This window comes from Leucoraja erinacea, chromosome 2, assembly GCF_028641065.1.
Source record: "Leucoraja erinacea ecotype New England chromosome 2, Leri_hhj_1, whole genome shotgun sequence".
NCBI lineage: Eukaryota > Metazoa > Chordata > Chondrichthyes > Rajiformes > Rajidae > Leucoraja > Leucoraja erinaceus.
The window spans coordinates 3,102,918-3,116,617 of NC_073378.1; the positions used below are offsets into that span (position 1 = coordinate 3,102,918).

General features: G+C 44.8%; 1 protein-coding gene across 1 annotated transcript in view; it reads right to left on the reverse strand.

Annotated features, from left to right (window-relative positions):
- LOC129716261 (ankyrin repeat domain-containing protein 33B-like) overlaps positions 1 to 13,700 on the reverse strand; it is a 77,204-nt gene that overhangs the window by 27,053 nt on the left and 36,451 nt on the right. Inside the window, exon 4 of the mRNA XM_055666138.1 lies at positions 6,126 to 6,255. Coding sequence (XP_055522113.1) covers positions 6,126 to 6,255 — 130 coding nt within the window. The remainder of the gene's footprint in view (positions 1 to 6,125; positions 6,256 to 13,700) is intronic.

The window sequence follows — 13,700 nt, forward strand, 5'->3', positions numbered from 1 at the left end:
TCACATTGCTGTGATGGAAGGCCAAAAAAACTTATCTCCCCACTGCACTCTCCCCCCCCCCCCCGATGTCAGAGTCAAAGTCAAAGCCCCCGGCTGGCGATGCCGCCGGGTGATGCAAGGTCGCACACCGGGTTCTTGATGTTGGAGCCCCCGGCGGGCGCTCGCAGAGTCCCGCAGCCATTCCGAGCCGCGCAGGGCGGTGCTGTGAGGCCTCGCTCCAGGAGCTCTTTGACCCCGAAACTCGGGGGGGAGAAGTCGCCGTTGCGGGAGCCCTGAAAAGCGGTCTCCCTCCAGGGACCCGTGGGCTCCCGGTGCCGCCGTCCGCCAGACCCGCAGTTGCAGCCTCCGAATCTCCGGAGGTCGGGCCGCAGCAGCAGCAGCGCTCCACCACCGCTCCACCCGCTCCGGACTCGGCCAGCTCCACGACGGTGAGGTGAGTCGTCGGCACCAGAGCCCCCGGTCTTCCTGTTGGAGGCCGCTCCTCGTTGCAGCCCCAACGACAATGGAGACCCGACAAAGAAAAGGTCGGGTCTCCCGTGCAGGGAGAGATTAAAAGTTACCCCTCCCTCCCCCCCCCCCCCAACCCCCCCCCACACACACCCCAACAAAAAATAACAAAAACTACATAAAAACATAGACAAAAAATAATAAAAATGCAGACGGGCTGCAGAGGCCGCTGCTGATGAGAGTCGCGCCGCCTACCGGCCATTAACTGATATTTGTGGTTCACAATGTCACAGCCATGTTCCGTCAGTGTAACTGTTTCATATATAACACAAAACAGAGATTTGCAGATTTACAAGGATGCTTGCCTATCCAGGTATTAGAAATCCCAATGGTAGTCGGAATGGCCAGGTGATTATTAATCTGTAGGGGCACCTGATTATTAAGCAGCGAGGGTACCCGATTAGGGATGGGCACCTGGAATTGGGAAGAAAGGGTGGACCGCATAGAAAGAGCATCTAGGTAGAAAGAGAAGGCTAGTTTAAGGGACGATGTCGGGCAAAAGGTGCAGAAGTGCAAAAACGCACACCTCCAGATTCAGGGACAGTTTCTTCCCACCTGTTAACAGGCAACTCAGAGGATTTCAGTATAGGAGTAAAGAGGCTCTTCTGCAGTTGTATAGGGCTCTGGTGAGACCACATCTGGAGTATTGTGTACAGTTTTGGTCTCCTAATTTGAGGAAGGACATCCTTGTGATTGAGGCAGTGCAGCGTAGGTTCACCAGATTGATCCCTGGGATGGCGGGACTGTCATATGAGGAAAGATTGAAAAGACTAGGCTTGTATTCACTGGAGTTTAGAAGGATGAGGGGTATATCTTACAGAAACATATAAAATTATAAAAGGACTGGACAAGCTAGATGCAGGAAAAATGTTCCCAATGTTGGGTGAGTCCAGAACCAGGGGCCACAGTCTTAGAATAAAGGGGAGGTCATTTAAGACTGAGGTCAGAAAAAACTTTTTCACCCAGAGTTGTGAATTTGTGGAATTCCCTGCCACAGAGGGCAGTGGAGGCCAAGTCACTGGATGGATTTAAGAGAGAGTTAGATAGAGCTCCAGGGGCTAGTGGAGTCAAGGGATATGGGGAGAAGACAGGCACGGGTTATTGATAGGGGATGATCAGCCATGATCACAATGAATGGCGGTGCTGGCTCGAAGGGCCGAATGGCCTCCTCCTGCACCTATTTTCTATGTTACTATGTAACTGAACCATCCTACCACAACACGAGAGCAGTCTTGTGCTACTATTTGTCTTATTGGAGACCCTCGGACTCTCATTGATTGAATTTACTGGCTCTATCTTGCACTAAACGTTATTCACTTATCCTGTATCTGTACATTGTGAATGGCTCGATTGTAATCATGTATTGTCTTTCCACCGGCTGGATAGCACGCAACAAAGGCTTTTCACTGTACCTCAGTACATGTGACAATAAACTCAACTGAACTGAATTGCACTAAAAGAGCAAATTGTATCAAGGTAAAGTACTCGGCATTTAAGATATGTGATCTTGAACAACAAGGGGCACTCGGCATGGGACGGCTACCCCACATTGGTGCATTGGTGAACTATGCTCTAAGGAAGGACAACCTGCTCAGAGGAAGGACATTCTGCATTTATACCCTCCACTGATGGCCTTCATCAGACGAGGCTGTCAAATATTCACAGGGGGCCTTCTCTTCCGTAGGTTCATAAGAGATAGGAGCAGAATTAGGCCATTCAGCCCGTCAAGTCTACTCCGCCATTCAATCATGACTGATCTATCTCTCCCTCCTAACCCCATTCTCTTGCTTTCTCCCTATAATCCCTGCACCTATCCCATTTGGGATCCCATCCCGTTAGTCATAAAAGTGAGTCTGGTATCTTCTCAAAGAAAAAAAAAACAAGAATGAGAAATTTAAACTGTGCACGAACTGGAGTTAATTACAATTTACATGAACGGCAGTTAATTAAAATGAATCCTCTGGAGCATCGGAGGTTGAGAGGAGGGCTGATAGAAGTGTATAGAATCATGAGGGGCATCTACAGGGTAGTCAGAGTCTTTTTCCCAGGGTGTCAACTATGAGAAGACAGTTTTAAGGTGAGAGGGGAAGAGTTGAAAAAAGATGTACAGAGCAAGATTTTTTTCATGTTAAAAGTAGTAGGTGCCACACTTGGTGTCAGCAAATATGATAGTGATGTTTAACCGACATTTAAACAGGCATATGATCCCGCTGGGGTAGAGGGGATTTGGATCACATGCCAGCAGAAGTTAAACCAAGTTAGTTTAATTTGGCATCATGGCAGGCATAGACTTTGTGGGCCAAATAGCCTGTTCCTGTGTTCTACTATTCTATGTCCTATGGGAGAAATGTAGGACAGCAATTTCAGATTTATCAAGGTAGAGTAAAGACCTTCAGATGACAGAAATTAAATCACAAAATATAGATGATGTATGTTACAATGGGCACAGCCTTGAAGTATGAATTCTACTTTATTCAGCATGATAAACCAGGCACCACTCAACACATCACCGTGTTGCTTCCATCTTCTCTAGCACCGTCTGTAAGGGATTAATTGTTAACAAATACCCTGCTTGAAAGTATCATCTGAATGAAATATCTTTACAAGAATGATCCCAGGAATGAGCAGGTTAGCATATGATGAGCGTTTGTCGGCACTGGGCCTGTACTCACTGCCGTTTACAAGAATGAGGGGGGGACCTCATTGAAACGTACAGAATAGTGGAAGGCTTGTATAGAGTGGATGTGGAGAGGATGTTTCCACTAGTAGGAGAGCCTAGGATTAGAGGTCGTAGCCTCAGAATTAAAGAGAGAGGGTTATTAGATATAGCTCTCAGGGCTAATGGAATCAAGGGATATAGGGTGAAAGCAGGAATGGGATACTGATTTTGGATGATCGGCCATGATATTGATCGGCTCGAAGGGCCGAATGGCCTACTGCACCTATTTTCTATGTTTCTAAAGGACGTTCTTTTAGGAAGGAGATTTAGTGAGTGGGTGGTGAATCTGTGGTTTTCTATGGAGGCCAAGTCAGTGGATATATACAAAGATGAGTTAGATAGATTTGTGATTATTCTGGGTGCCACTCGTTATGGAGAAAGCAGGAGAATGAGGTTAGGGGAGAGATAGTTCAGCCATGATTGAATGGAGTAGACTTGATGGGACGAATGGCCTAATTCTGATTCAGATTCAGATTCAGATTCAATTTTAATTGTCATTGTCAGTGTACAGTACAGAGACAACGAAATGCATTAATGCATTCTGCTCCTATCTCTTATGATCCCTGAAAATGAAATACCTCTACCATCGTAATATCACAAGAACAGAACTCTCCTCAGTTCAATGCTGCTCCAACTAATCGTTCTAACCCAGAGTTCCTAACTAAAGGTTTTGTGATTATGCACCAAGTCTGAAACTCTTCCATAACTGCTAAAGGCATTTCCATGTCCCACACCGGCCATTCCTCCTCCTCTCTGCTCCATTCAGGCAGAAGATACCCAAGCTTGAAAGTGTGCATCACCAGACTCAGGAACAGCTTCCTCCCCCTCTGTCCTTCCATAAGCAGAGGTATTGTCCGATTCACCACTACCCCAATGAGGACATTGGACTTTATCTCTGGAACTGGTGCGTTACAATGCTGAGAACTATATTCTGCACTCTGTGTCTTCCCCTTTACTCTACCTATTGTACTTGAGTTTAATTTGAATGTATTTATGAATAGTGACGTCCAATCTGATTAAGCTGCACAAAAAGTAAAGCTTTTCGTTGTATCTCAGTCCACCCGACAATAATAAGCTTGAACCTAAGCCCGTGCCACAGTGTAGGGCCCACAATCCAGATTCATTACTCCCTTACTTTTCAGCGTACTTCAAGGAATTGTCTTTGTCATTCTCTGGTACAGCCTGAAACTTGAGTATGAAGTACAGGAACAGTCATCTATGTATTTGCTATTGTTTCCAGCATGCTGGTGAACCTGCTTTAATCTCCCACTGCCCCATACCATTGCTGAATGGATGACTTGTTTCTCAAAGTGAAAAGGGTTTCAATGTCCATCTACGCTAGTTGAAAAAAAATCCTATGAAAGGTGCGTTATTTAGCATTTCTTTTGGCCTTCAATTGCAACCGACCAACTGATCATTTAATTGTTCGAGCACGTGGATCATTATGGGGCGAGAGGCTGTGGTGTTGATGATGTACAAGTGGTGCGAGATGAAAAGAATGACTGGTGTGAAAAACCCCGTCTCGCTCCTGAAGCAACCAACAGTACACAGGAAGTGTCGGGCAGGTCTGTTACATCATTTCCTCCCTCCTCAAAAGCACAGCAAGATGGGCTTTACACAACTTAAAATGGTATGGTGGGCATGTGCAATAAAATGACGTTAAGTTGACAAATTTAGTGGACAAAATGCGTTGGAAAGAACTGCAGATGCTGGTTTAAATCGAAGATAGACATAAAATGCTGGAGTAACTCTGCGGGACAGGCAGCATCTCCGGGGAGAAGGAATGGGTGACGTTTGGGGTCGCGACTCTTCTTCAGACTGGTATAGTACATCATTGTTATATGTTGACGGCGTATAGCTTTATTTAGCCTCTGAGACAGTGCAGGGAAATGGAGGCGTTCTGTGATGTGGGGAACTCCCCCAGCACCCTAGCAGGTGGGTCACCTTTATACATACTGCAAGGCTATGGTGACAAATGTTTAATCTCGTGCATCATCTCAATGTGATCATGTGCAATGTTCACGTTGCAGGCACTGGTGAAGCAGCTTAGAGAAGTGACAAGGGGCACAAACTGAAATCTAGTTTATTCTCATTCGTCACATCTATCAAGTCTCCTCTCAACCTCTGGTGATACAGAGAAATCAATCCAAGTTTATTGAACCTCTTCTTATAGCTAATGCCCCCTAATAGAAACATAGAAAATAGGTGCAGGAGTGCAGGAGTAGGCCATTCGGCCCTTCGAGCCTGCACCGCCATTCAATATGATCATGGCTGATCATCCAACTCAGTATCACGTACCTGCCTTCTCTCCATACCCCCTGATCCCTTTAGCCACAAGGGCCACATCTAACTCCCTCTTAAATATAGCCAATGAACTGGCCTCAACTACCTTCTGTGGCAGAGAATTCCAGAGATTCACCACTCTCTGTGTGAAAAATAAAATTCTCATCTCGGTCCTAAAAGATTTCCCCCTTATCCTCAAACTGTGCTCCCTTGTTCTGGACTTCCCCAACATCGGAAACAATCTTCCTGCATCTAGCCTGTCCAACCCCTTAAGAATATTGTAAGTTTCTATAAGATCCCCCCTCAATCTTCTAAATTCTAGCGAGTACAAGCCGAGTCTATCCAGTCTTTCTTCATATGAAAGTCCTGACATCCCAGGAATCAGTCTGGTGAACTTTCTCCATACTCCCTCTACGGCAAGAATGTCTTTCCTCAGATTAGGAGACCAAAACTGTACGCAATCCTCCAGGTGTGGTCTCACCAAGACCCGGTACAACTGCAGTAATCCAGGATAAGGAAAGAGTCTGAAGAAGGGTCTCCAGCGATGCTGCCTGAGCTTAGAGTTACTCCAGCATTTTGTGTCGATCTTAAATTCAGTGGACATTTTGATTCTTACCAGCTTGTGCAGCGATGGTCAGAGCTGTATTTCCTTCCTTGTCTTGCCAGTTGACATCAAGGTGTGGGCACTGGGCCAAGATGAACACAATATCCATGAATCCCTGGTAACAAGCCACGATCAGCCCCGTCTAGAAACACAAAACACCCAGCTGTGTTAGAGTTCATTCTGGCAGAAATCAAAAACTGTCAATAAAGCACCATGCAGAAATCTGGCATCATTAAGCTGGTAAACATAAAAGTTAACAAAGGAAAGCCTAAGCAGAGAGGAAATATGAAATTACAACACTATTTTGGAAATGAGGCAGTAGTCACAAGCCAATATTAAATGGTTATTACTTCACATAAAACACATGTGGACCAGAAAATGGGAAGGGGCCCAACAATATGAATGAGATTGGAAAGGCCATTAATATCCTCAAGCAAGGTCACTTGTCCATTAAATGCACATTTAATAGGAATCTGAGGGGTATCTTTGTCACACAAAGGGTGGTAGGTGTGTGGAACAAGCTGCCAGAGGAGGTAGCTGCCAGGGCTGGGACTACCCCACTGTTTAAGGAGCAGTTAGACAGATACATGGATAGGACAGGTTTGGAGGGATATGGACCAAACGCAGGCAGGTGGGACTAGTATAGCTGGGACATGTTGGCCAGAGTGGGCCGAAGGGCCTATTTCCACACTGTATCACTCTATGACTAAGTGAGTACGAGCAAGGACAAAGAGCAAAGTATAGAATCCAATTAATGATCAAGTTTTCATGGTCATCATTTCCTCGTCTTCATCACATGCACTGTCCACTTGCATCAGTTCTGGCACCATTATATAATGTAGTCACCCATTGCTGCTCAATGGAGCATTTGTATCTACCACACAGGCTCAGACAGCTGAAGAGACAGGAGCCAAAGGAGGAGCCAACTAAATGCTGAAAATGTGAACTAAATGCAAGAACACATCATGCTGGAAGTTCCCAGCAGAACACGTCAGCAGCTACGGGAAGATTGTTCCCGATGTTGGGGAAGTCCAGGACAAAGGGTCACAGTTTTAGAATAAGGTGGAAATCCTTTAGGACCGAGATGAGAAAAACATTTTTCACGCAGAGAGTGGTGAATCTCTGGAACTCTCTGCCGCAGAAGGTAGTTGAGGCCAGTTCATCGGCTATATTTAAGAGGGAGTTAGATGTGGCCCTTGTGGCTAAAGGGATCAGGGGTAATGACTGGTTAGACTCGGCTTGTACTCGCTAGAATTTAGAAGATTGATGGGGGATCTTATAGAAACTTACAAAATTCTTAAGGGGTTGGACAGGCTAGATGCAGGAAGATTGTTCCTGATGTTGGGGAAGTCCAGGACGAGGGGTCACAGTTTAAGGATAAGGGGGAAATCTTTTAGGACCGAGATGAGAAAAACATCTCTGGAACTCTCTGCCACAGAAGGTAGTTGAGGCCAGTTCATTGGCTATATTTAAGAGGGAGTTAGATGTGGCCCTTGTGGCTAAAGGGATCAGAGGGTATGGAGAGAAGGCAGGTACAGGATACTGAGTTGGATGATCAGCCATGATCATATTGAATGGCGGTGCAGGCTGGAAGGGCCGAATAGCCTACTCCTACACCTATTGTCTATGTTTCTATGTTAAGGGAGCTAATAAAGAGAAATGAAGTTGGTTAAAAGAGAGCAACACGATAGTGGCTAATACAATGACAGAAGAAATGAAAGTTGAGAAAAAGTGGGCAAATAATGAGAGAAATTAAACAGACAACCAGCTCTCATCCAGAATTAAAATCTTTGTTTTCTGCGTGATACAATGCAAACAAAATGAGCAAAGTAGCAATGAGTCACTGAAGATGACAAAAATGATTATCTGATCTTTCAGGCCCAAATATGGGTCCTTTCCACTGACCTATAAACGTAAACTTAAGCAGTTTCCTTACTATTTGTTACCACAGTAGTGGCCTTGTAGCTTTTCTATTGCTTGCATGTCATTACCCAAATCAGTTGTCAATCAATAGCTGTCCTTTACAGTACTTTGTACAAATTGAATATATTAAAAAATGCCCCCTATTTGAAATTGAAGATTCCTTGCTCTGGTTCATTGCTCAGGTTTATTGAGCAAATCTCTGTTTTGTACCAGCCATGTTTAGTTTCCATGAATCATACTTGTTGGTAAATTGTGTACTGCTGGAAGTTTCCTGAGAAAAGTTTCAAGTTTCTTTTGCAAACTTTCCCACCACTGCCCAACCATTTATAAACAAACAGATTTTTTCTTTGGTGACATGAGATTATAGAAATAAATCTATATCAGCAAAACCTGAAATGCTTAGTAAGTAAGTAAGTAAGTACGGAGGTTTATTGGCCAAGTATTCACATACAAGGAATTTGCCTTGGTGCTCCGTCCACAAGTAACAACATGACATACAGTAACAGTTACGAATGACTCTGAAAACACTAAACATTAACGCTCGACAACGGCAGCGAGCCGTACGTCACTTCCGGTCACGTGATCGAAATGTATTAAATACGTTTTCGACTTGTGATATTTTCGGTTTACGATGGGTTTATCGGGACGTAGGTTGAGGAGCAGCTGTACATGATTACAATCGAGTCATTTACCGCTGACTTAATCCAGCAAACTTGTAAACTAGCATCTGCAGTTCCTTGTTTTGACATTTCTTGATTTTCAAATTTCCTGAAAGAGTACTCATTCACAGCATCGCTTCAAATTCCCCAAAAACATACTACAGGAAGGACTCAGCGGGCCAGGCAGCATCTGTGGTGGGAACGTAATGGTCTTGTTGTGAGTCAAAACCCTGCATCAGGAGGGAATAATAAGTTGTGCTTTCTGTTTATTGAATGCATCTCTGTACTATTGGCAAAAATATCAATATTGGTTACATCAAGTTTGTAAACTTGTTGTGCAGATAAAGGTGGGTGCATTGCAAGACAAAAGTTCATACTTGGAGAGGAGCAGCACATGTTTGGCATGTTTCACAGACACAATTGCTTAGCTTGGTATTTGTTCAGAAAATGTATTTTACAAGAAATTTAAGTGTGACGACATTCCCAGTCTTGTTTCCATTCCCAGACAAACTTGCCTAATGTGGGATAATATAATCTGCTTGGCTATAATACAGCGGGTATTTACTATGCTAGTGGTCCAAACACTCAGCCTATTCATGTAACAGACTATAGAGATTCTAATACCACACAGCAATTATACAACGACCTAAAGATCTCTTGTCATAACATTTGCTGAAAAAATCTTTAGTAATTGATCATGAAGATTGCATTGCCAGGCATTTTGTAGATGAGCTGTCATGCATCATTCTGCACTGACTAATGTGAGGGCAGACCCTATTAAAGGGGCACCAAGAGCATTATCTAAAATAAAGATTTAAGTAGTGGCTGTAATCCATCAGCTAATTACAATTACAGCTTTAGCAAATGTGGCACGAGGTGTCATTGGCCACTTATTTGCTTTCCACACTTTATAGCCTGTCTATTGTAAAGTGTTCTCATTAGAGAACCCATGATTCATACATACTCATACTTACTTTATTAGCCAAGTATGTTTTGCCACATACGAGAAATTTGATTTGCCATACAGTCACACTGATAAAAAGCATCAGGACACATAAAATACATTTTAACATAAACATCCACCACAGTGACTCCTCCACATTCCTCACTGTGATGGAAGGTGAAAATAGTTCAATCCCTTCCTTTCCTTGTCCTCCAGCCGTCAGGGGCCTCTAACCTTCCGTTGACGGGACGATCTTACTCCCGTAGCCGGCAGCAGGCCTCCTTGTCGGGGGCGATCAAGCTCCTACATCGGGGGGGAATCTCAGCTCCCCCGTGCCGGGCGATCTACCCCGAGTAGAGGCTAGTCGACGTGATGCGGCTTCCGGACCTTCCCGACATTGGTCTCTCCCGAGACTGCGAGCTCCTTGTTGTTAAAGTCCGCAGGCCGCGGTTGGAGCCTCGATCCCAGACAAGGAATCGGCTTCGATGGCGAATGTCCACACCCCACGGTTTAGGCTCAAAGTCAGTCTTGAGCAAGGCCGCCAGCTCCACTCCAGCTCCATGATGTTAGGCCGCAGACCGACCAGAGATACGATCCGGAAAACAATTCCATCTCCGGCAAGGTAAGAGATTGAAAAAAGGTTTCCCCCGACCCTCCCCGCCCACCCCCCACATAAAACAAACCGGAAAACATTAACACAAACTTCTAAAACACACTGAAAATAACAAAAAAGACAAAAAGGACAGACAGACTGTAGGCGAGGCTGCCATCGAAGCGCCACCCGGTGGTCAGATGCTGACACTTGGAGGTAATTTATTATAATTCCATCTTACACTCAACAATGATGTATGCGTGGCATATCTGAAAGTGACGTTTCATTAGAGAATGAGAACAATTCTCCACTGAAAGCATCGCCAGTTTGCTATGTCCACAATAGACAGTTTCCTTCAAAACACCACAATCACAGAATGCCTAGAACAGCTCGCAAAGTAGCAGGGATCAGGGACTGGAGTCATGCCGCAAGAACTGTGGATTGTACTCCTTAGAGGGGATTAAGTGATTTAACAAAGACATTCACAATACAAAGGCTGTAGGATGGAATAAATCAGGAGAAACTGTTTCCACTTCCAACATGGAGTTCATGGTATTATTAAAAGAAACATGAGAGACTTGACAGGAAATGCTTTGAATATTAAGTCACAGTGGGCCTGTCCTGTCCCCTCCACTCTCGATCCTTTAGTTTAGTTTAGAGATACAGCGTCGAAACAAGCCCCTCGGCCCACCAAGTCCGCGCCGACCAGCGATCCCCATATTAGCATTATCCTACACACTAGGGACAACTTACAGTTTTTCCCAAAGCCAATTAACCTACAAACGTGAACGTCTTTGGAGTGTGGGAGGAAACTGAAGCACCCGGGGAAAACCCATGTGAGTCACGGGGAGAATGTACAAACTCCGTACAGACAGCACCCGTGGTTAGGATTAAGGGGGGACTTGATAGAGGTCCTTAAAATGATGAGAGGGATAGACAGAGTTGACATGGATAAGCTTTTTCCATTGAGAGTAGGGAAGATTCAAACAAGAGGACATGAGTTGAGAATTAAGGGACAAAAGTTTAGGGGTAACATGAGGTGGAACTTCTTTACTCAGAGAGTGGTAGCTGTGTGGAATGAGCTTCCAGTGGAAGTGGTGGAGGCAGGTTCGATTTTATCATTTAAAAATAAATTGGATAGGTATATGGACGGGAAAGGAATGGAGGGTTATGGTCTGAGTACAGGTAGATGGGACTAGGTGAGCGCAAGTGTTCGGCACAGACTAGAAGGGCCGAGATGGCCTGTTTCCGTGCTGTAATTGTTATATGGTTATATGATCGAACCTGGGTCTCTGTGGCAAATCTACCCCTGCACCACCATGCCACCCTGGTACGATTAGCAAAGCCAAGTTTGACAATGGCCTTGCTGAGAGCTTGTTGGAAGGAACATTTGGGCAAATGTCATGGTCTCAGAATCTGACACGTGTACTTTTATTAACTAGATAAAGGATTGGCAGCCGTAGGGGACAGATTGAAGCTCAGCGACAAAAGAATGAGGCGTGGAATTTAGATTTTTGTGCAGCGTGTAATTCTGCCTTGGAATACACTGCCCCAAATGTTGACACAAGCAGGATTTGAAAGGACTCTAAAATGGGAATTGCAGAAATAATTCAAGGGGAAAGATTACAAGCCGAGAAGTTAGAAAAGATAAATTAGATTTATTGAGTAGTGAGGTCACACGCAAACTGGAGGAACAACACCTCATATTCTGCTTAGGTAGCTTACAACACACCAATATGAATGCTGAATTCTGCACTTTTAGAACACTATGTAACCCTCCCTCTCTCCCTTCTTCCTTCATACCCCTCCCCTGAGCCCCACCTGCATTTGCATCTATTTCTCTCCCTCCCACCTACATTCCTACATCTAGCTTCACAACTTTCCCATCCTTTAGTCTCACACCTGTCTTCTCATCTCAGGCCTTTTTCCAAATATTTTCCCATCAAAAATCTTCCTCATCTGTGTCGGTCTATTACCTGCCAGGCTTTATCCTGCCAGCTTTCTGCCAGGGAATGCAGGTTCAATCCTGACTACGGGTGCTGTCTGTACAGAGTTTGTATGTTCTCTTCCAGCTTTCTTACCCACCCCCCACCCCCCCTCTCCCCTCCCCACCTCTTACAATCAGTCTGAAGAGGAGTCCCGACCCAAAACATCCCACACATCCATGTTCTCCAGCAATGCTGCCTGACCCAATGAGTTATTCCAGCACTTCCTGTCCTCTTGGGTAGATATTTTATCGTCTTCATTTTCCTTTGTCTCATTTCCTTCTATTTACACCATCTGATGCGACGAATGAAAATAAATTGCATGCAGTATTCTGAATGCAGCACTGGGATGCTTTTCTCACAAGATCACAGATTTGCTGATTATGCCATTACAGGAACCGCCAGAAACACGGAAGGAAATGCTTTAAATAATTGTGTGAAACAGTCACTGTTGTCCCCTCTCCGCAGATCCCATTTCAAGCCTGATCAATGTTAACAATGCAGTGGGACTTTTGCTACAGCATGCAAGCGGGAGTTGACAACCAGACAAACTTTCTGCAGTTTCATTTTTAACGTTTTAATTTTAGAGATACAGCATGGAAATAGTCCCTTTGGCCCACGTAATCCATGCGGACCAGCAATCCCCGCACACAAACACTATTCTACACACACTTAGGGCCAATTTACACTTATACCAAGCCAGTTAACCTCCAAACCTGTACGTCTTTGGATTGTGGGAGCAAACCTGATATCCCGGAGAAAATCCACATGGGTCTCGGGGAGAACATACATAGAAACATAGACATTAGGTGCAGGAGTAGGCCATTCGGCCCTTCGAGCCTGCACCGTCATTCAATATGATCATGGCTGATCATCCAACTCAGTATCCTGTACCTGCCTTCTCCCCATACCCCTTGATCCCTTTAGCCACAAGGGCCACATCTAACTCCCTCTTAAATATAGCCAATGAACTGGCCTCAACTACCCTCTGTGGCAGAGAGTTCCAAAGATTCACCACTCTCTGTGTGAAAAAAGTTTTTCTCATCTCGGTCTTAAAGGATTTCCCCCTTATCCTTAAGCTGTGACCCCTTGTCCTGGACTTCCCCAACATCGGGAACAATCTTCCTGCATCTAGCCCGTACAAACCCTTAAGAATTTTGTAAGTTTCTATAAGATCCGCCCTCAATCTTCTAAATTCTAGTGAGTATACAAACTCTGTACAGACAGCGCCCGTAGTCAGGATTGAACCTGGGTCCCTGGCACTGTAAGGCAGCAGCTCTATCACTGCGCTGCCTACTGTGCCAACAGTTTGTGTTGTCACTTCAGTGTTTGTGATGTTTGCGTTGGGTTTTCGTAATCAAATGCTGATCAAAATCTGCTGGTTACAGTTAAGCCTTACTTACATTAATTCAGAGAAAAAAAATTGTTCTGTTGTTATAGTTCACATAACAAAGCGGCAAACCAGGCGGAGAGGCAAATTCCCGG